Raw genomic sequence first — 20,353 nt, 5'->3', positions numbered from 1 at the left:
TCCCCCCCCCCCCCCGATATCCAACATGTCAGATTTCTTTGAGTAAGTCACCTACATCGTCCAGTGACAGTCTGTACCTAGACCCCCCGAAAGGACTTATCCTCTCTTTTTTCAGACCCAGAGTCTACCTGAGGCCAGTGACCTAGGTTCCCCTTCCCTATCCTCCCCATCACCGTCCTGACTGGGCTCCGACAATGCTGGCATACTGGCAGCCCTTGATAGGGTTGTGGGGGGACCCTGCATCCTATCTATAAATCTCTTAAATGATTGAAAGGTAGATGCAATTTCGTCTTTAACAGACGAAAGAATCCTGTGACACGCTGTCACCAAGTCATCCTTGAGCAGGCTACTAATGCACTCAGGGCAAAGTGGCTTTTCCCAATTGGTGCTCAACTTTGTTGCACATACAGCACTCCTAGGAGGCTGCATCTGGGTCTTGTCCGGGTTGGTGGCTTGAACCTAAAAGCCAAACAAATACCTATAACTGCCCCCTCTTACTACCATCCACCACTGTGCTGGGGTCAAAAAAGGAAGGTGCCCCCCCATCATCTGTGGCTCCCCACCCAGGGATTAGCCCAAAGACCGCCCAGGGAAAATGAAATGAAACAGGTGCACTAGATGGGCAACAATGACACAACCTCCAAAAAACAGGAATTTTACAGGTGAGGCTACTGATTTTTTTCCTCTGGTCATCTTTTCTTACGGTCTCACTAGTTTTGAATTTGGCTGGGGTCAGGGTCACTACTGGTAGCATGAAGCAATACCTGGACCCTATAGGGGTTGCACAGGCAGTCCAACTGCTCCAGGACAGCACATTAATATGTGGCATTGCCACGTTTGTTGTCTCCCGAGCATGGAGGAGAAGGCAGGCAGTTAGACGTGTGAGTGCTGGACAGGGCTGGAGAAGGTTCTTAACCCATCAGCAGGACCGGTATCTGCAAGGAGGGAGGAACAGGATGAGCACTGCCAGAGCCATACAAAATGACCACTAGCAGGCCACAGGTGTTTAGACCTCTGCCCAATCAAAAAACAGACTTCCTGAGGGTCAGATATCCTCTAATGGGTCCTGTGCTCACTGCCTGGCACTGGAGAACAAATGGCATTTTCAATTGAACACCAGAATTGCAGGTTCATCAATGGCACCCTGTGCTTCTCGCAGATGAGAGCAGGTTCACCCTAAGCACACATGACAGACATGAAAGGGTCTGAGGAAGCTGTGGAGAACATTATGCTGCCTGTAATATTGTTCAGCATAACCGGTCTGATGGGGGGGGTGATTGATCCATGGAGAGACGCACAGACCTCTACAGGCTGGACAAGCACACTGACTGCCATGAGTATCGGGATGAAATCCTTGGACCCACTGTCAGACCCTACCCTGGTGCAGTGGATCCTGGGTTCCTCTTGGTGCATGACAATGTCTGGCCTCATGCGGTAAGAGAATGCAGCCAGTTCCTGGAGATGAAGGAATTGATAACCCCCCCCCCCCCCCACACACACACACGCCTGACCTAAATCCAATAGAACACCTCTGGGACATTAGTCTATCCAACGTCACCAGGTTGCACCTCAGTCTGTTATGAGCTCAATGATGCCCTGGTCTGGATCTGGGAGGAAATACCCCAGGACACCAGCTCTCTCATTAGGAGGCAAACATATTGGGGGGGGGGGGGGGGGCTATACGAACTACAGAGTACCATTTTGCGTTGCTGCTACTGGCAAAAGCCAGATAAAGCCTCTTGATATCACCACATGTTCACTGTTGGCTTTAGCCCCACCATACATGAACACTGCAAGCTAAAATCTGATCGTGTTCAGCAGGCCAAACACCAGACTAGCTAGCATTAAAAGACAAGCTACCACCAAGAATTAAACCAGGTAACTTGCAAAGAAAAAAAAATAGGTTGGCAGTCATTGCCAACTTCAGAGAATGAACGTAGAGCAATGTTCTAACCAGAGCCAACGTCAGACATTTTCAGGTTGAAGTCGGCAAGTTCCATCTACACATTTTGCTTGGCACACATTTTTAAATCCCTATATACACACACACTTTAATTTTTGTGCCTGCAGCTAAATAGGATAAAAGTCAGAAGTGTGAAGATGTAGTTTTTAGTTGGCTGTGCGCTAAACTACTTCTATTGCAAGCAAAGGTGTCAACACAAAAATGTGTTTTTTTTTTTGTTTTTTTTTATATACAAGTTAGTGAGCCTTTGCATGTTTTGTAATACTTTATTTTATGTAAAAACAGGTCAGATGACTTTCTGCCAGTACACAAGCTACAAATGCTTGAGGGACAGCTGTGCATCTTTATTACAGTTGAAAAAAGGAATAAAAAAAGAAAAGTTTCCATAGGAACACAGATAATTGTGACCCCATCTCACAGTCATCCATTTTGTTGCATTAATGCTGAACATGTCAACTACAAAAGTGAAAATTAAATAATGGTCCCAAACGAAATCCTTCTATAGTCATCCTAACAATAACTAAAACTACAACTAACATTAAATAAACTAGACATTGACACTTGCAGAGGAACATGTGGAAGACTTTAACTCAATGCCACTTTCCCAGGCACAGGATACATGGACAGCATTCAGCTCCGGCACCTCAGGAACAAGACCGTGTTCATGGATAGTATGCATTAATTGCCTATGAAAGTAAAAAAACAAACATTTTAGTTTTACTCCCCATAGCTCCCCCACATCAAGTAGCTCCTTTAAATGTACATCTTTTTCCTTACCAGTGTGGTCTTGACATGACATAATACAGGGTCGGTCGCTGAAATCCATTGAATGTAGAAGATGCAGCCACAGTGTAGGCACCCATGTTCTCAAACAACATCCAGTCCCCCAACTGCAGCTCTGGTAGGTCACATCGTTCAACAATGCGATCCAGTCCATCACAGGTAGGTCCCCAAAGGCTACTAGAATAGAGTTTCTCATCGGGTTTGGGTTTCTGCAAAAGAGTAAAGCCATTAGATTCCAATACATGCAGCAAAGAACCCAATATTCTGTCTGCTTTATGGGAAAGACACCCTGTGCCATCACATCTTTGTGGAGTGCTAATAAACCTGGCACTTGACAGTACTATAACAAATTTGACATTTCATAGTATGCAAACTACTTGGGGAAGAGACTTTAGATTCTGTCATGGGTCAGAGGCCACCAGACCCTTGGCAACTGCTGCCTATATAAAAGGAAACCAACTAAGACTGAAGACCATAAAGGAAAAACTGTAGGCCACAAAAAAAAAATAAGTGACCTGACCCCAAACAAAGCCTGAGCACTATATAAAAAAAAAAATAAATAAAAAAGGCCATCTAGTGGTTCTTTAACAGCCAGCAAAAAGCTAAAAAAGGCCTTGCAAGCATACCTTTTGAAGTATGGGTTTGACATGGGCATGATCATACAAGATGCAGTTGAAGGAGCCATAGACACCATCGTTTACGTAGTACATGAGTGTTTTGTCACTGGCAGCCTCATCTTCATCTAAAACAAGAAAAAACATTAATGCATTAAGTGATGAGGGGGGAGAGGGGTTTGCTCAGCATGACATCTAAGTTGTATCCATACACACTACATACCATCAGAGCCAGTTTGTTCAGTCAACATGACTTTCTTCGCTATGACATTGACAGCCAGTGTAAATGCTGATGCAACGTAGTATCGCCCAGGCTCTGCGATAATTTTTACTCCTGAGTCAGCAGGGAAATATTTATCCAGGGCTGGATTTATCACTGATGTCACCTAAAAGAATTGAAAAAATAAAATAAAATTTGAGTACTCTTTTACACATTTTAGGAGACAAAGTAAATGACCCTATGACGGCTATAGAAGCATTTTATAACTTATGAAATAAGCTACTATAGGCAAAATGCATAAGCCCCTGATAAATTGCTTTTTCAAAAAAAATTTAGCAAAAGAGTTACTAAATCAGGAAGAGTGGATGCTCTAAACCCTGCCAAAACACTTTTAGAATGCCAACAAATAGCTTTCAGATGGTGCCATCCACATCAAAGAGCAACCACTGCCTACACAAATGGCTCTCTACACATTCCATCTTTAATGATTGCAAAGTTAAGGGCCATCAAGGCAAGATACTAAGTAAGCTGTTCAAGTCGACTGATTATATATATATATCTCCTAAACCCTAGCATAAGAAAATACTATAATTTATAAATGTGTCCAACTATTTTATGGGGTTTCCCCATGTTATGGAGTTTAGGTTTAATGCACGCTAATTGTCAAGTGTTGCCAAAAATCAAAGTTCAAGGATTATCACTGAATGAGCATAGTGTTCAGTTCTCCGTTGTATTTATAAAAAACAGCAGTGCCCAGATCAGAGTTACAGCAAATATGAAACAAAAAAAAAAAAAAAAAAAATTTAGACTAAACACTTTGCCCTAGCCAAGAACAAAGCATTTTTACCTCTTCAAACTTCAGCTTAACATCCTCAGATCCAGGGAAGCCGCCACCAATGTCAAGTAAGTGCATGTTGAATCCAAGTTCGGCTCCCATATCAAAGACACAGCGAGCATCAGATACAGCTTGCACAAAGGTTTGCGGGTCTGTGCAGCCACTGCCAACATGGAAGCTAAAAAAAAAAAAAAATAGTTTGTCTAAGACGAGCCTGAATATTGAATTCACAATGATTCAGCAAAACTGGCTAATTCTCAAGGGGGAAAAAAAAAAAAAAAAAAAAAAATTTACAGCTTTAGAAGTTAGGGTTCCAGACTGCAAAATAACTCTGGAAAGCTCAACTGTTACACCAAAATGCACATTAAACAGGGCCTTACCATTTTATATTTACAGTCTTAAGATTTAAAGAGACTTTGTAAAACTATCCATACCTTACGCCAATGATATCAATATTCAGTTCTTTAGCACGCTCAAGAAGCAATCTGCTTGTTTTAAGAGTGGCACCAAACTTCACACTTAGTCGACACACGGCCTTGGAGTCATCTGTGGCTATACGCAGAACAAGTCTGAAAAAAAAAAAACAGGAAAATTTGAGTCCTAACATGATCACTTCAGAACCATTTAAGAGAAACTGCTTCCATTTGATTAAAGTGAATTTAAAGCAAAACAAAAAAATCCCTAGTTTTTGCCATCTGTCTCCCCATTAGACATATTTTATGATTTTATCCTGGTGACCACTGTCACTAGAACTAAAATAAATCTAGTGTATTGAGCTGTCACTAGACCAGGAGGGGAATCTTGCAAAAAGGTTTGTTCTGGTGACAACTGTCCAAGTGGTCTTTACCTTAATTTCCCCAACAGAATACAGATAAGTGACAAGGTATTTACCTATATGCTCTGCAGTAGTGTTGTACTAAACAGCCCAGATCCTCTTCTCTGGTCCCCCACCGGCACTCCTTGCCCCTCCCTCCTGCCAAGTACCCCCAGAACAAGCAGCTTGCTATGGGTGCACCCAAGCAGGCTTACTCCCAAGCCACAGCACTGCCATATCCCCCCCCCCCCCCATTAGCTCACTGGTTGTGATTGACAGCAGTGGGAGCCAATAGCTCTCTGGGACTCTCCCTCATTGGCTGAGGCTCTCATTCACAGAGCACAGGCAAGTATTAGGGGGATGGGGGATCCTGCAGAGAATGCATTTTACCGTCATGAATAAAATGCACGAAGGATAAAACTTGAGCCTTTAGCTCCATTTCTTATTTGTAACACTTTAGACCTAGACAGATACATTGAGCTTTTATTGCAAACTTACTTGGCATTGGGGTGATTCCTGGCCACTTTCATCAGTTCCACCTCGCTATCAAAGGTCATCTTCTCAACACCACAGCTAGCTGCATATTTGATCTGTGAAACTTGTTTACATGGGTTGGCATAAATGATTCTCTCTGGTTGGACACCAATGCTCTGAACAAGCTGAATTTCAGTCTGAAGAGAAGACAACACATTACAATGCATATTTGGATATAAACAAAAATAGATATCGGTTTCTCTTGAGCCAAGTTCTATTACACACCTTGCTCGCACAGTCAAATCCTGCCCCTAAAATTGAGAGAGTCTTCACAATGGCTTTGCTGTCATTACATTTAACGGCATAAAATGGAGTTACGCGTGGAAGTGCTTTAAACCACCGGATGTGTTTCTTTACAATGTCACCAAGATCAGCTACATAAAAGGCATCCTTGTCATCCTGAGAGAGAGGGGGGGAATTAAACATTGGTTACACATCTGAACAGTCATGACAGCTGCAATTGAGCCATCGTGATTACTCAATACTTACAGACAAGGAAACTTCATTGATTTTCTGCTCCAGGATGTCCCGGGCAGTGAATCCTTCCTCAAGGAAGCTAAAGTCAAAGTCTTCGTTGCAAAAGCTGTTCATTGTGTCAGAAGATCACAACACGAAGGATGCAACAAACTGTAGGAGTGAAGAGCAGACAGTTTAGTCACTACACAAGAATAAGTGCCCATGATCGGGAACCATGGCACCCTAGCTGTGGTGAACTACAAATCCCATCATGCCTGACCGTTTGCAAGGTCTTATGGTACTTTTAGTTTCAACAGCTAGAGCACCAAGGCTGCCTTCCCCTGCATTAGACATCCATTCTTCGGGGGTACTTACATGGACAAGTGAGAGATGGGGTTTATTGCAAAGAGGGCCTCAGCTTTGCTGCCAAGGAGGTTCTCCGGTGAAATAGAAGCCCGGCAGATATAGAACAAGACCTACTCCGACAAAGGAGCTGTTCTTCGCTGCTGTGCTGTCAGTGTTCTGCAAGATAAAAAAAAAAAAAAAAAAAAAAACTTTAATCTCTAAATACCATCTACGAACACTTAAGCTAACAGGCTGAAACATAGGAAGGGATGGAGCCGTAATGCGTCACACACCCAACCAATTCAGTGAATGACTAGGCAGATGAACACACCCCTGTACGGAAAGCCAAACTCGTGTCGCAACCAGCAAATAAAAAAAGTGACGTGCATTCAGAGACAAAGCCAACCAATCAGCTACAATACCGGCATCTGAGCCTCTCCCCAACTGGAGGAGGTGGCCTCCTGTTCTTGACAGCATGGTCTGCCCTCAGGGCAGGAGAACGCACTCACCATATGGGACAGCAATGTCCGATCAAGGAGGACTGACACATTGGCTGCAATACGTCTCTAGAAACCCAGGCATGGATCTTTCCAAAACCACCAAAAACTCCACAAGACGGACTTTACTCATCCACAAGACATCATGCTGCCATTCATTGGACTTTATAAAAAAAAAGGGGACCACTAAAGCCACTTTGACAGATTTACATGCACTTAAAATCTAGTGATTAGAACCCAATATTAGATAGCCAACGTCCAACTGCCTAGGTTACCAGAGCATCTAGAGTTGGGAAACAGGCATATTACAGGTCACCTACCAAACAGATTTAGCAGATGGAGGACACATGGCTTACGGCACATTTCCTTAAAAGAAACCGTATGAGCTAAAGCTTTATGGCCCCTGCTACATGTCCCAGGAAACCCCACACATCCTTAAAAAAAAAAAAGTTTAAAGTTCACCATAATGATCCCTGTTCAATTAATGGCTTATGGGAGGATGAATGACGGAGGCAAGTCTGGTGAGAAAAGACACCCATCCCCCACCAAGACACGTGTCCAACCCAACCTGGGCTCCATAGCCACGTCAAAAGTAACCAAAAAATTACAGTCAAATAGTCAAACAAAATACACATTTAAAAACTAGAAAATTATGTTTTTTTTTTTTTTTTTTTAAATTTAAAAACCCACAACACCAAACAAAACATTAAATAAGAAAAACCTACACCAATAGCAACATAAAACCACCAAATTATATATATATATATATATATATATATATATATATATATATATATATATATATATATATATATATATATATATATATATCTGACTAGTTAGCGAAGCTATCACAGGGATAATTCACTTACTCACAATGAACTTCTTTGCCACATGGTTCCATCAAAGATGGTTCTCCTCATGGCATAGACAAGTGAATAAGAGTATAGAGTGATACAAACTTACCTTAAAAAGCATTTACGAACGCTCTACCCATCGAGGAACCAAATCCTCAAGGAGAAAAAAAAGGAATAAAAAAATTCCAAGCCACGAACCCAGCAAAGTCTCCGCACACCGAGCAACCTGACACTGAGTGAGCTCAGGCGCCGGCTCCTTTTATAGGCGGGCTTCCGTTGCCCTGACAACGCGCCAGCTCAAACCAGAGCTGATCGGTTTGTTCCGGGAGTTGCCTCGACCACGCTTCGCGCGCGCCCTGCCTGCATGGCCCCTTCCCCCTGCTCTTTTGTGACGTCAGCGCCCGGCCGCTCTGGTACCGCCCCCTCCCTCCTCTCCCAGCCGCTGATAGGGGTCGTACCGTTAGCGTTTGAATGTGAGCGCCGACCAGAACGGATACAACACTTCCGAATGGGGAGAATGATCAGAGCAGGGGAGCCGGGTGCTGAGTGCTCAGGGATAACGAAGCAGGCCAATACGGTTCATGTGTCATCACTCCTATTATATATCGGGCTCCATCACCGTGTATAATATACACAATAGAAGGACCTGATCATATAAACATAAAACACACAGCAATAGCAGACCAGCCGATATAGTTATCGTAGACTAGGAAGACTGCGCTATGGAAATAAATCTAGTAAAAGACGGGGATACGGATCCTGGAAATAAATTAAAAGTTAGACTAACAAGAAAGAAAAAAAAGCACAGAAGAAGGAAAAAATAGACAAAAAGAAGCCACATACCTCCTACCAGAGGCCGAAAACATCTATAATTTACCAGCTTCCAGAAATCCACAAAGATATAAATAATCCCCCAGGGAGACCAATTATTAATGGTGTGGATTCCCTATTTTCCAGAGTGGGGGAATATTTAGATCATTTTCTCCAACCCATAGCGCAAAAATACCCGTCATATATAAAATACCATAGAAATCAAATAAATCACATAAAAAAATGTTCCTCTAAATGAAAACTCTATAATTGCTAGCATACAGGTCAACTCATTATACACCAATAGTAAACAAAAAGATGTGTTCTAGAAGTGTCCATTACCTCCACCACCAGCAACCCCTTCTATATGTCTGAACTGTGCTCCTCCTGTGTTCTAGAAGTGTCCATTACCTCCACCACCAGCAAACCTTTCTTAATGCCCGAACTGTGCTCCTCCTGTGTTCTAGAAGTGTCCATTACCTCCACCACCAGCAAACCTTTCTTAATGCCCGAACTGTGCTCCTCCTGTGTTCTAGAAGTGTCCATTACCTCCACCAATAGCAAACCTTTCTAAATGTCTGAACTGTGTTCCTCCTGTGTTCTAGAAGTGTCCATTACCTCCACCAATAGCAAACCTTTCTAAATGTCTGAACTGTGCTCCTCCTGTGTTCTAGAAGTGTCCATTACCTCCACCAATAGCAAACCTTTCTAAATGTCTGAACTGTGCTCCTCCTGTGTTCTAGAAGTGTCCATTACCTCCACCAATAGCAAACCTTTCTAAATGTCTGAACTGTGTTCCTCCTGTGTTCTAGAAGTGTCCATTACCTCCACCAATAGCAAACCTTTCTAAATGTCTGAACTGTGCTCCTCCTGTGTTCTAGAAGTGTCCATTACCTCTACCACCATCAAACCATTCTAAATGTCCGAACTTTGTTCCTCCTGTGTTCTAGAAGTGTCCATTACCTCCACCACCAGCAAACCTTTCTATATGTCTGAACTGTGTTCCTCCTGTGTTCTAGAAGTGTCCATTACCTCCACCAACAGCAAACCTTTCTATATGTCTGAACTGTGTTCCTCCTGTGTTCTAGAAGTGTCCATTACCTCTACCACTAGCAAACCTTTCTATATGTCTGAACTGTGCTCCTCCTGTGTTCTAGAAGTGTCCATTACCTCCACCACCAGCAACCCCTTCTATATGTCTGAACTGTGTTCCTCCTTTGTTCTAGAAGTGTCCATTACCTCTACCACTAGCAAACCTTTCTATATGTCCGAAATGTGCTCCTCCTGTGTTCTAGAAGTGTCCATTACCTCTACCACTAGCAAACCTTTCTATATGTCTGAACTGTGCTCCTCCTGTGTTCTAGAAATGTCCATTACCTCCACCACTAGCAAACCTTTCTATATATCCAAACTGTGTTCCTCCTGTGTTCAAGAAGTTTCCATTACCTCCACATACCGCACTCATATTGCACACACAGGGGGCACGCAAGGAGAAAGCCACACACAGCCACACAATCTGCTGGGGAAAAAAACTCTATATTAAAACACAAATTCAAATACGAGCAACAAAGTTTATCTCTCCACAAATGGGCCGTACACACGATCTGAAAATCAGACGAAAATACCGCTTTCGAAGCAATCGTATGATAATCTGATCATTAGTATGCAGATTTTCAGAGCCGATCACGACCAATTGGACAAGCACAAAACATTTTCTCATACGATACCAGATCCTAGGATTTTCATTTAATCAGTACAGTTGTCATCCAAAAATACAATACACTACAACACATTACATCACTTCCGATTTATTATTCTGTAGCACAAGGATTTTTGTAACTTTAGTAACCTCTCCATTTTCCATATGCGACTAGTATGCAAATTATTATTCTGTAGCACAAGGATTTTTGTAACTTTAGTAACCTCTCCATTTTCCATATGCGACTAGTATGCAAAAAAACAGACTATCTGTCGCTGATTTTTGGATTGTGTGTACAGACCATAATGAATATTGAATATTTTCCATGTGTTTAATTTTACAGAAAAAAAATATATATCATACATCATCAACTCTTATTTGATCCATATTTCTCTCCTGTCTCTATTTTTCCTCTTGTTTCCTCTCTCTCCATATATGAATAATTTTATTTCCTTCCTTCATTGATCATTTCTCTCTCCCTCTCTTCTTCCCTTTCTCTCTTTATATATATATACAGTATATCAATATGTATTAATTTAAGTCTTTCCTTTATCAATCATTTCTCTCTCTTCTCTCTCTCTCTCCTCTCTCTCTCTCTCTCTCTCTCTCTCTCTCTCTCTCTCTCTCTCTCTCTATTATTTTAAGTCTTTCCTTTATCAATCATTTCTCTCTCCTGCTCCTCTCTCTCTCTCATATTTAAAGTCTTTCATTTATTGATTATTTCTCTCTCTATTATTTCAAGTCTTTCCTTTATTGATCATTTCTCTCTTCTCTCTCTCTATCTTTTATTTTAAGTTATTCCTTTATCAATCATTTCTCTCTCCCTCTCTCTCTCTCTCTCTCTCTCTCTCTCTCTCTCTCTCTCTCTATCTATCTAATTTTTAAAATCTTTTGATTATTGTTTTTTTCTCTCTCAATTATTTTAAATTTTTCCTTTATTGATCATTTCTTTCTTCTCTCTCTCTCTCTCTTTTATTTTAAAGGTATTCCTTTATCAATCATTTCTCTTCTCTTCTCTTTTCTCTCATTTTAAGTCTGTCCTTTATCGATCATCTCTCTCTCCCTCTCTTCTCTCTCTTTCTATCTATCTATTATTATTTTAAGTCTTTCTTTTATCAGTTATTTCTCTCTCCCTCTCTGCTCTCTCTACCCATCTATTTTTTAAAGTCTTTCCTGTTTAGATCTTTTCTCTTTCTTAGCTCTCTATCTATTATTTAAAGTCTTTCCTTTATTGATCATTTCTCTCTCCCTCTATTCTCTCTCTTGCACAGTAATGCCTAGTACACACAATGAGATAATGGGAGGAATGATCGTCCTGTTTTTTTTTGTTTTTTTTTTTTTTGCACGCTAGTCTCCATATAAAAAACAAAAAGGTTACTAAAGTATGAAATTTCTTTTACGACAGAATAAGAACTTGGAAGGGATGTCATGTGTTGTATTTTCAGGCAAAAACTGTACTGATTTAACGAAGATCGTACAAGAAAAGTTTTCACATTTGCCCCTTCTGAAAAGTTTGGACAAAAGCTGCGTACTAACGATCAGATTATCGTACAATATTTTTATCATGTGTACAGACAGGCCTTAACATTCACTCCCCCCTATATATTTTTTCTTCCTTCCATCATTAATCATGTTTCTCTTTTATAATTTTTTTTTGTTTGTTTTTTAAGTATCATTTAACCGCTTGCCGACCACCGCAAGTAAATTTACTGCGGCGGTCAGCCCCGGCCAGGCAGAGTGACGTTAATTAACGTCACTAGCCTGGGAGGGTCTGGGGAGCGAGCGCGCGCCCGCGGAGGCGCGCTCCCGCGCGGTCACGGACCCCCCTGCGCGTGTGACTGGGGAGAGGGAGAAAGTCAGGCGGCTTGTGTAAACAAGCTGCCTGTCATTCTCCTCGGTGTAAAGACACCTCAAGCCACAGCCAATCACAGTAAGAATCACGCCCCTAGGGACACACACAGCCCCTCCCTCTCAAATAAAGTTAACCCCTTCACTACCAGTGTATTTTTACAGTAACAGTGCATATGTATAGCACTGATTACTGTAGAAATGTCACTGGTAACCCCAAAAGTGTCAAAAATGTCAGTCAAGGGTCCGATCTGTCCGCCACAATGTCGCAGTACCGCAAAAAAAATCGCAGATCGCCGCCATTACGTGTTAAAAAAAAAACAACAAAAATGACAAAAATCTTTCCCTTTGTTAGTAAACGCGATAACTTTTGCGCAAACCAATAAAAATACGCTTTTTGCAATTTTTTTTACCAAACATATGTAGCATAAAACAAATTGGCCGAAAATGTTAAAAAATTTTGATTTTTACATTTTTTTTTTGGGGAATTTCATATAAAAAAATATTGTTATTTTTGCAAAATTTACGCTCTTTTTTTGTTTATAGCGCAAAAAAAAAGCGCACAGGTGATCTAATACCACCAAAAGAAAGCTCTGTTTGTGGGAAAAAAAGGACGTCAAATTAGTTTAGGTACAGTGTCGCACGACCGCGCAATTGTCCGTTAAAGTCACGCAGTGCCGAATCGCAAAATACCCCCTGGTCGTTTAGCAGCCAAATCCTCCAGGGCTTAAGTGGTTAAGGCATTTCTTTAGTTTTGGATATAGTGGAGAGGGATTAGAACATCTGTTAGATACTCATTGCTGTCTGTGTCCCCATTAGGGAGAATCACCCTCTCTATTTATCCTGTTTTACTGCTATCACCAAGAGTGAAAGTGAAAAAAAATCCCAAATATTGGGTTGTCACCAGAATAGGATGGAATAGAGGGTAAAATTTTGCAATGGGGACACTGGTTCTGGGGCATCTGGTGACACCCTGGAATTCCTTTACTTTTCTGCAGCTATGGGACAAGAAATAATGAAGAGAAATCTCAATTGGATAGCAAAAAAAAAACTGACAAGGGGTATAATTTCCACTAAGGGTCCATGCACATAGGATGAAAAATCGCTGCTTCTACAGGAGTTTTGTGTTCTGCCTGTAGAAGCAGCTCAGTGTTTCCCTATGCGTCCATCCCATGCACATTAGGACGATTACAGCCATATCTTAGGCTCAACGTTTAGAGGCAGGAAAAAAACTCTTCTGGTTTGCGTTTCTGATTGGGCCTTTCTGCCAGAAAAACGCTAAAAACACCTAAACTGTGTACAAAAACACCCTATATGAGCAGGGTTTTTTTTTTTATCTGCCAAGGCAACTGGCGTTTTTAATGGAGCCTTTGCCTTTAATTCTTTCCTTCATTAATCATGTCTATGTCTCTCTCTTCCCCTCTCTTATATGTAAATGTATTTGTTTTTACTCTTTCCTTTATTGATCATGTTTCTCAATCTCTTCCTCCCCAACCCCCCACCGCCCTTTCTCCTCCCACTTTATTTATTTCTCTCTCTGACTCTCTCGCTCTTTCTCTCTCACTCCCTCTCTCTCGTATATATAGATATTTTTTCTCATTGGATCATCTTTCTTCCTTTTTTCTTTCTATCCCTCTCTCTCTATTTTTGGAAACACTTATTTGCGTTGTATCACTTTCTCTTTCTCTCCTTTTTTTTCTCTATCTCTCTTTCTCAAATCTATATATCTATATGTATATATGTATATATGTATATATATATATATATATGTATATATATATATATATATATATTTTTTTTTTTATATATATATATATATATATAGATAGATTATCTATCTATCTATCTATCTATCTATCTATCTATCTATCTATCTATCTATCTATCTATCTATCTATCTATCTATCTATCTATCTATCTATCTATCTATCTATTGATCTAAAATGCAATCATGCTTATTCTATAGATTGTAAGCCCTAGGACCAGGGCCCTCCTATTCCTCTTGTATTGAACTTTAATGTAAATTGTGCTGTCCGCCTTTTAATGTAAACTGTTGGCAGTGTTTTTTATAACACTTTTTATATCATTGGATCATGTTTTCTCTCACTCTCTCTCTCATATATATATGAGAGAGTGAGAAAAAACATGATCCAATGAGAAAATAAGTGTTATTAAAAATAAATAAATAAATATATATATATATATATATATATATTTTTTTTTTTTACCTCCTTCTCTTGTAGGATCATGTTTCTTCTCAACCAGATTCAAGTTCTAAATGTTTTGCATTTTCCCCTCTAAAATAATACCAGATGATTTCCTGCAGGTTGAGCACGCCTCAAAAATATGTTCCTCTATGAACATCCACAGTTGTAACATTTATCTAATAATCTTTTCACCCCCCCAAGATTCACACTCCTCTCACCCAAGATTTATACATTATTCTAAGAGGATTCAATTGAGAAATAAATGTGTGACTCCTGTGTAAAAGTTGGGTGAAAAAAATGTATAAATAACCCCCTTAAAGTTTGCTGCAGTTTTATGTTTTCACATTTTTTCATGCATTGAGATCACAACTGTGTATTTCTTTCTCCATGGGTATATAAATGAGGAGGTGGATGGAAGTCCCTAGCCTGGGCGGACGCAGACTCCCCTTAAGTATGTAGATGAATGGGGGCAGACTGACACAAAGACGCAACTGTTCCCAGGAATGCAGCTCTGACTATTCGCTTTCATTCATTGTTGGTGATTCTACGTTACCATAATATTGTCCATCACATCCTCATGCTGCTTTGTATCCTCAGCACAATCAGGGCCGGCGACTGTTCCCTATTAGCAAGTATGCCCCCTATTTTTATTAAAATCACATTGGCCCAGTTTCTGTTTTCCTCCGACCGTAATCTCATTAGGGTTTAAAAACGTTCGCTGTGAACTCTGGAATCTTACATAAACTTGCTGTCGGTGTCGGATTCTTCCTTCTTCTTCAAGCTGTGAGATAATGAACCTTTAAAGCTTATAACATTTTTAAGTACGTTAGCATGACTTTAAAAATGCACAGAAATAGAGGAAATAACAAGGGTTGGCGAATGGAGAAATATGTACAGCAGCTGATCGCAAATATCTATCTGTAGCTGCCGCAGGATTTATATAGCGCACGTTAGCGCATACAGTACAATACAATTCAATACAGGATGAATCAGAGGGCCCTGCTTGATAGGGCTTACAATCTAAGAAATATGCTGATCTGGTCGGCGTGTGGCCCTGCAGTCATTTGAATAAAGCCTTAAAGAGGAAGTAAACTCTTTTTATTTATTTTTTCTTCCCTGCAAAGTAAATGATTAATGTGCTAGTATGCATTGCATACTAGCACATTATTTGACACTTACCTCCAAACGAAGCCCTTATCGTTCCTGCGGGCGGCCACATCCATCTTCTGCCGTCTTCCTCCCTGGTCTGCGGACCCCAGCTATGCCACTGGCCGGGAGCCGCGTGATGTCACTCCCGCGCATGCGTGCGGGAGCCGCCAGTCACGGCACAGGGCTCGAAGAAACGGCACGAGCGGTCGTTTCTTCAGAGCGCATGCGCCGATGACGTCATTGGCTGCATGAAATGTAAATATCTCCTAAACGTTGCAATATTAGAGATATTTACAGTACATTTTACAGTACATATTTACATATTTACAGTATTTACAGTACATATAGGTAAGCCTTTTTAACCACTTCTGGACAGGAAGATTTTCCCCCTTAATGACAAGGCCATTTTTTGCGATTCAGCACAAGTTATTTTAACGGACAATTGTGCGGCCGTGCGACGATGTACCTAAATTAAATTGATGTTCTTTTTTTTTCCCCCCACAAATAGAGCTTTCTTTTGGTGGTATTTGATCACCTGTGCGATTTTTATTTTTTGCGCTATAAACAAAAATAGAGCGACAATTCTGAAAAAAAACATTTTTCACATTCTGCTATATAACATTCCCAAAAAAAAGAAAAATGTAAAAGTCAAAATTTTTTAACATTTTAGGCCAATTTGTATTCTGCTACATATTTTTGGTAAAAAAAGAAATTGCAATAAGCGTATTTTGATTGGTTTGCGTAAAAGTTATCCCGTCTGCTAACTACGGGAAAGATTTATGTCATTTTTATTGTTTTTTTGTTTTTTTTACTAGTAATGGCGGCAATCAGCGATTTTTAGCGGGACTGCAACATTGCGGCGGACAGATTGGACCCCTGACTGACATTTTTTGGACTTTTGGGGGGACCAGTGACAATACTACCGTAATCAGTGCTAAAAATATGCACTGTTACTGTAATAGTGACACTGGCAGGGAAGGGTTAACACAGCGGGTGATCAAGGGGTTAAATATGTACCTAGGGGAGTGATTCTAATTGTATGGGGGTTGGGCTTGTGAAATGATCACAGAGACCTGTGATCCTATATAGTAGGATCACAGGCGCTCTGTGAACATTCCAGGGAGAAGAATGGTCAGCTGTGTGTACAACAGTTGACCGTCCTCTCTCAGCAGGGAGCGATCACGGGTGGCAGGCGGCAATCGTTGCGAGCTCGCCCTCTAGCTGCAGGTATGCGACTGACGTAGAGCTACGTCGGTTCGTGCAGGAGGGGCTGCCTGCTGCAGTAAAACTGCGGCGGGCGGTCAGGAAGTAGTTAAAGGCTTACATATGGGTAAAGGTTATCAGAGTGGGTTTACAACCACTTTAAAGTGATTGGGCTGACGCACCACATGGACCTTTTATATTGGCACTGTTAATCTGGCACAAGGAAAATGTGGCACTATTTCAACAAAAAAAACGTACGTATTTCCCTTTGATATTCCCTCATAATGTGCACATATTGGGGTTTATTTACTAAAACTGGAAAATCTGTTGCAGCTGTGCATGGTAGCAAATCAGCTTCTAACTTCAGCTTGTTCAATTAAGCTTTGACAATAAGGCCCCTTTCATACAGGCGGACCGTTCAGATCCGCCTGTCCGTTTTTTTGGTGGATCTGAACGGTCCCCCCATGCATTCCTATGGGGGATCGGATGTCAGCGGAGACATGTCCCGCTGACACCCGATCCGTCAAATCTGGACGGATGGAAACCCTATTTTCCATCCGTCCAGCGGATCGGATGAGAACGGACTGACGGTCCCTTCCCATCCGATTTCGCCCATAGAGATGCATGGGGAACTGACAGCTGTGTCTCCGCACACAGCACGGAGACACAGCTGTCATCCTCCTGCTCAGCGGGGGATCGGCGGCTCGAACCCCCGTTGAGAAAAGCAGAGTCCGTTTGATGGACCTACTGTGTGAAAGGAGCCTAAGCTCACGTTCACATTGGTCCAATTTAACATGTCAAATCGCATGTCAAATCGGAGCCAATTGCCGGCAATTGCACCGTCCGAATTGGTGCAACGCCGACTTTGCGGCTCCACACTGAATCCCAAAAGTAGTTTCTGTACTACTTTTCACAACTTGGGAGGCAATTTCCTTAAGCCTCGTACACACGCAACGAATTTCCGCCGACCGGTCGTCCGTCTTTTGTCCAGAGTGGTGTCTGTTGGTTGGAATGTGCTCTAGACTGCGCACAAATTTTCACGTACGACAGAATTCTACTTCAGAAGTGATGTCATGTGTTGGATTGCTTTCTATGTGTTCTTTCATCTCTGAGCATGCCTAGTCTTGCTCATAAGATTTTTCCCAGTCGAAATCTGTACTAATGAGATGAAAATCGGACGTGTTTTGACGGAGGACAAAAATTTTAATGCCTGCACATCAGGATTTTGTCAGCCGAAAAGTCGGAGTTGGTTGTCGGAAGCACCATACTAACAATCCGAAAATTGGCAGATCGGTCGTCGGACGAAATTTCCCGGCCGAATTTCTTATCGTGTGTACGGGGCTTTAGACATCTTTGCAGGAACCCGCACAGATGTCTGTGAAATCACCCCTGAAGTCGTACTGAAATGCCCGCTTGAAATCATGCAAATTCTGCTGAATTCGTGCAATTTCAAAATGGCGACAGTGTGAACCTGGGCTAAAACCTGGAAGCTGATTCGTTTCTATGCAGAGCTCTACCAGATTTTGTACACTCCAGTTTTTGTAAATTTCTCCTATTGCGTCACTTTCACAACTATCGTTTAGTAATTTTGCTCATTACAATCACGGGACTTTGCTAAAATCATATAAAAGAAGTATGGCTCTGGAGTGATAGCAACATTTTGTCGCAAAATTCAAACTGACACTAATGAGAACATAGCAGGAGAATGTTGTATCAGATAAGAAATGAGGACAGTGGAGGTTTTGTCTCACACATAAAAGAGGACCACAGTGTTGTAGAATGACGGAAACAGAGAAAAATGTTTTTGCTGTTGAAATGTGTACAGTCTTGCAGAGTGATCAGGTGCAGGAAACGTGTGGGTTTTAAACCATCTACTGTCATATCAGAAAGCTTCATAGGATGAAAAGCTCATAATGCTCCTCTGTGCCTGGACACTACGGGAAAGATTTATGTCATTTTTATTGTTTTGGGTTTTTTTTACTAGTAATGGCGGCGATCTGCGATTTTTTGCGGGACTGCGACATTGAGGCGGACAGATCAGACCCCTAACTGACATTTTTGACACGTTTGGGGGTACCAGTGACATGACTACAGTAATCAGTGCTAAAAATATGCAGTTACTGTAATAATGCCATTGGCAGGGAAGGGGTTAACCCTGTAGGTGATCAAGGGGTTAAATGTGAGCCTAGGGGAGTGATTCTAACTGTGGGGGGGTCATGGCTTGTGAAACGACCATAGAGACATGTGATCCTAAATAGAAGGATCACATGGGCTCTATGATCATTCCAGGGAGAAGAACGGTCAGCTGTGTTTACAAAAGCTGACCGTTCTTCTCTCTCAGTGGGGAAGGATCGCGGGTGTCAGTTGGCAATCAAAGCCGCCTGCCCGCTGCATCAGCTTCCCTGCTGCAGAGCGGGAATGGGAGCGTGCCGCTGGCGGCTAGGCTCGCCCCCTAGCTTTCTGCTCGCAATCGATGTATAGTTACGGCGATTCGCGCAGGAGCGGCTGCGAGCTGCAGTACAACTGCGGTGGGCGGTCTTAAAGCGGTTAATATTCACAAAACAGAACAATAAATAACCTCCCCACCTCATAGCAATGAGGGGCAGAACCAAAGCATATATATCCCATTACACTATGAAACAACTTGTGAGGGGAGGCCATAGTTACAACAGGACAAGATAAGTCAAACCTGTAATATACATTACATTATTAAAAACAAAAACCACAATGAACAGAAAAAAAATGAAGAAAATAAAAAAAGTGAGAAATATGCAAACCATTAGCGAACCAGCTGCAAAAACCAGGAGGGGTAGCTGGCCCCTGATGATATCAGAGTGTCAGGAACGTACAGCAGTAACCCAGAGATGCACTGGGGTGCGCAGGTGTGGACTTGCTGGTGCCCATCCAGCTGCTAACAGACATGCACCAGTGCGCATACGCAGAAGCGCCCACAGATGTGTGCATGGGCACGCTATAACCATTACATTGGCGCCTAGTGGCCTATATAAGTGCAGCAGGCGCACTTGTCCTTTGCTGTTTGACCTGCAGCTGTTCCCGTATTCTTATATCTGAACCTGTTGATTTCTGTTATCTGACCCGGCCTGTCTCTGACTTTGCTTGATTGCTGCATGCCCCGACCTCGACTTGCTCTGGACTCTACTTGTTTCCTGATTCCTGCCTAATCCTGTGTTGCTGACCTCTGTTTGTATCCTGGTTACCTGTTGCCTGCTGTCTGTACCTGTAATTGCCCGCTGTTACCGATCTGGCTTGTCCAACCTTGCATCCAGTTGCTACTGCTGCTGTCGCTGTTCCTATCTGATATCTGCTGTCTGCTGTCCTCAGTTCTATTTACCTTCCAGCTCTGGTGAGGGATCTGCCATCTACCTCCTCACCCAGTGGAGAGGTCATATGGGCACCTGTACCTCACTGCACTCCTGCAAACACTGTTGCAACATCAGTGGTTACACTCATTTTTTAATGCAATGTCACATCAGTCAAATAAGCCAATGTTTCAGGGCC

General features: G+C 41.9%; 1 protein-coding gene across 1 annotated transcript; it reads right to left on the bottom strand.

The window, feature by feature from the left end:
- Positions 1–2,217: 2,217 nt before the first annotated feature.
- On the bottom strand, positions 2,218–8,187 carry LOC309549132 (ornithine decarboxylase 1). The gene is made up of 11 exons (XM_082249168.1): positions 8,028–8,187; positions 6,595–6,741; positions 6,253–6,390; positions 5,989–6,162; positions 5,728–5,900; positions 4,850–4,984; positions 4,428–4,593; positions 3,584–3,746; positions 3,373–3,488; positions 2,741–2,955; positions 2,218–2,649 (listed from the first exon to the last, which is right to left on the bottom strand). The coding sequence occupies exons 3-11, from the start codon at positions 6,352–6,354 to the stop codon at positions 2,511–2,513; spliced, it is 1,383 nt and encodes a 460-aa protein (XP_082105294.1). The 5' UTR covers positions 6,355–6,390; positions 6,595–6,741; positions 8,028–8,187; the 3' UTR covers positions 2,218–2,510.
- Between the last annotated feature and the right edge of the window lie 12,166 nt (positions 8,188–20,353).

This window comes from Pelophylax lessonae (assembly GCF_965119305.1).
Source record: "Pelophylax lessonae genome assembly, chromosome: 3".
NCBI classification, from domain to species: domain Eukaryota; kingdom Metazoa; phylum Chordata; class Amphibia; order Anura; family Ranidae; genus Pelophylax; species Pelophylax lessonae.
Note: the sequence above shows the minus strand (reverse complement) of the source record. Positions and strands in the feature narration are given on the sequence as shown.

Bases quoted from the DNA above. Each gene is read 5' to 3' on its own strand.
- LOC309549132 (XM_082249168.1), bottom strand. From the start codon at position 6,354: ATGAACAGCTTTTGCAACGAAGACTTTGACTTTAGCTTCCTTGAGGAA. The intron at 6,163-6,252 runs GTAAGTATTGAG...CCTCTCTCTCAG, and splicing joins TCAATGAAGTTTCCTTGTCT to GATGACAAGGATGCCTTTTA. The intron at 3,489-3,583 runs GTATGTAGTGTG...TTCTTGTTTTAG, and splicing joins TGAACAAACTGGCTCTGATG to ATGAAGATGAGGCTGCCAGT.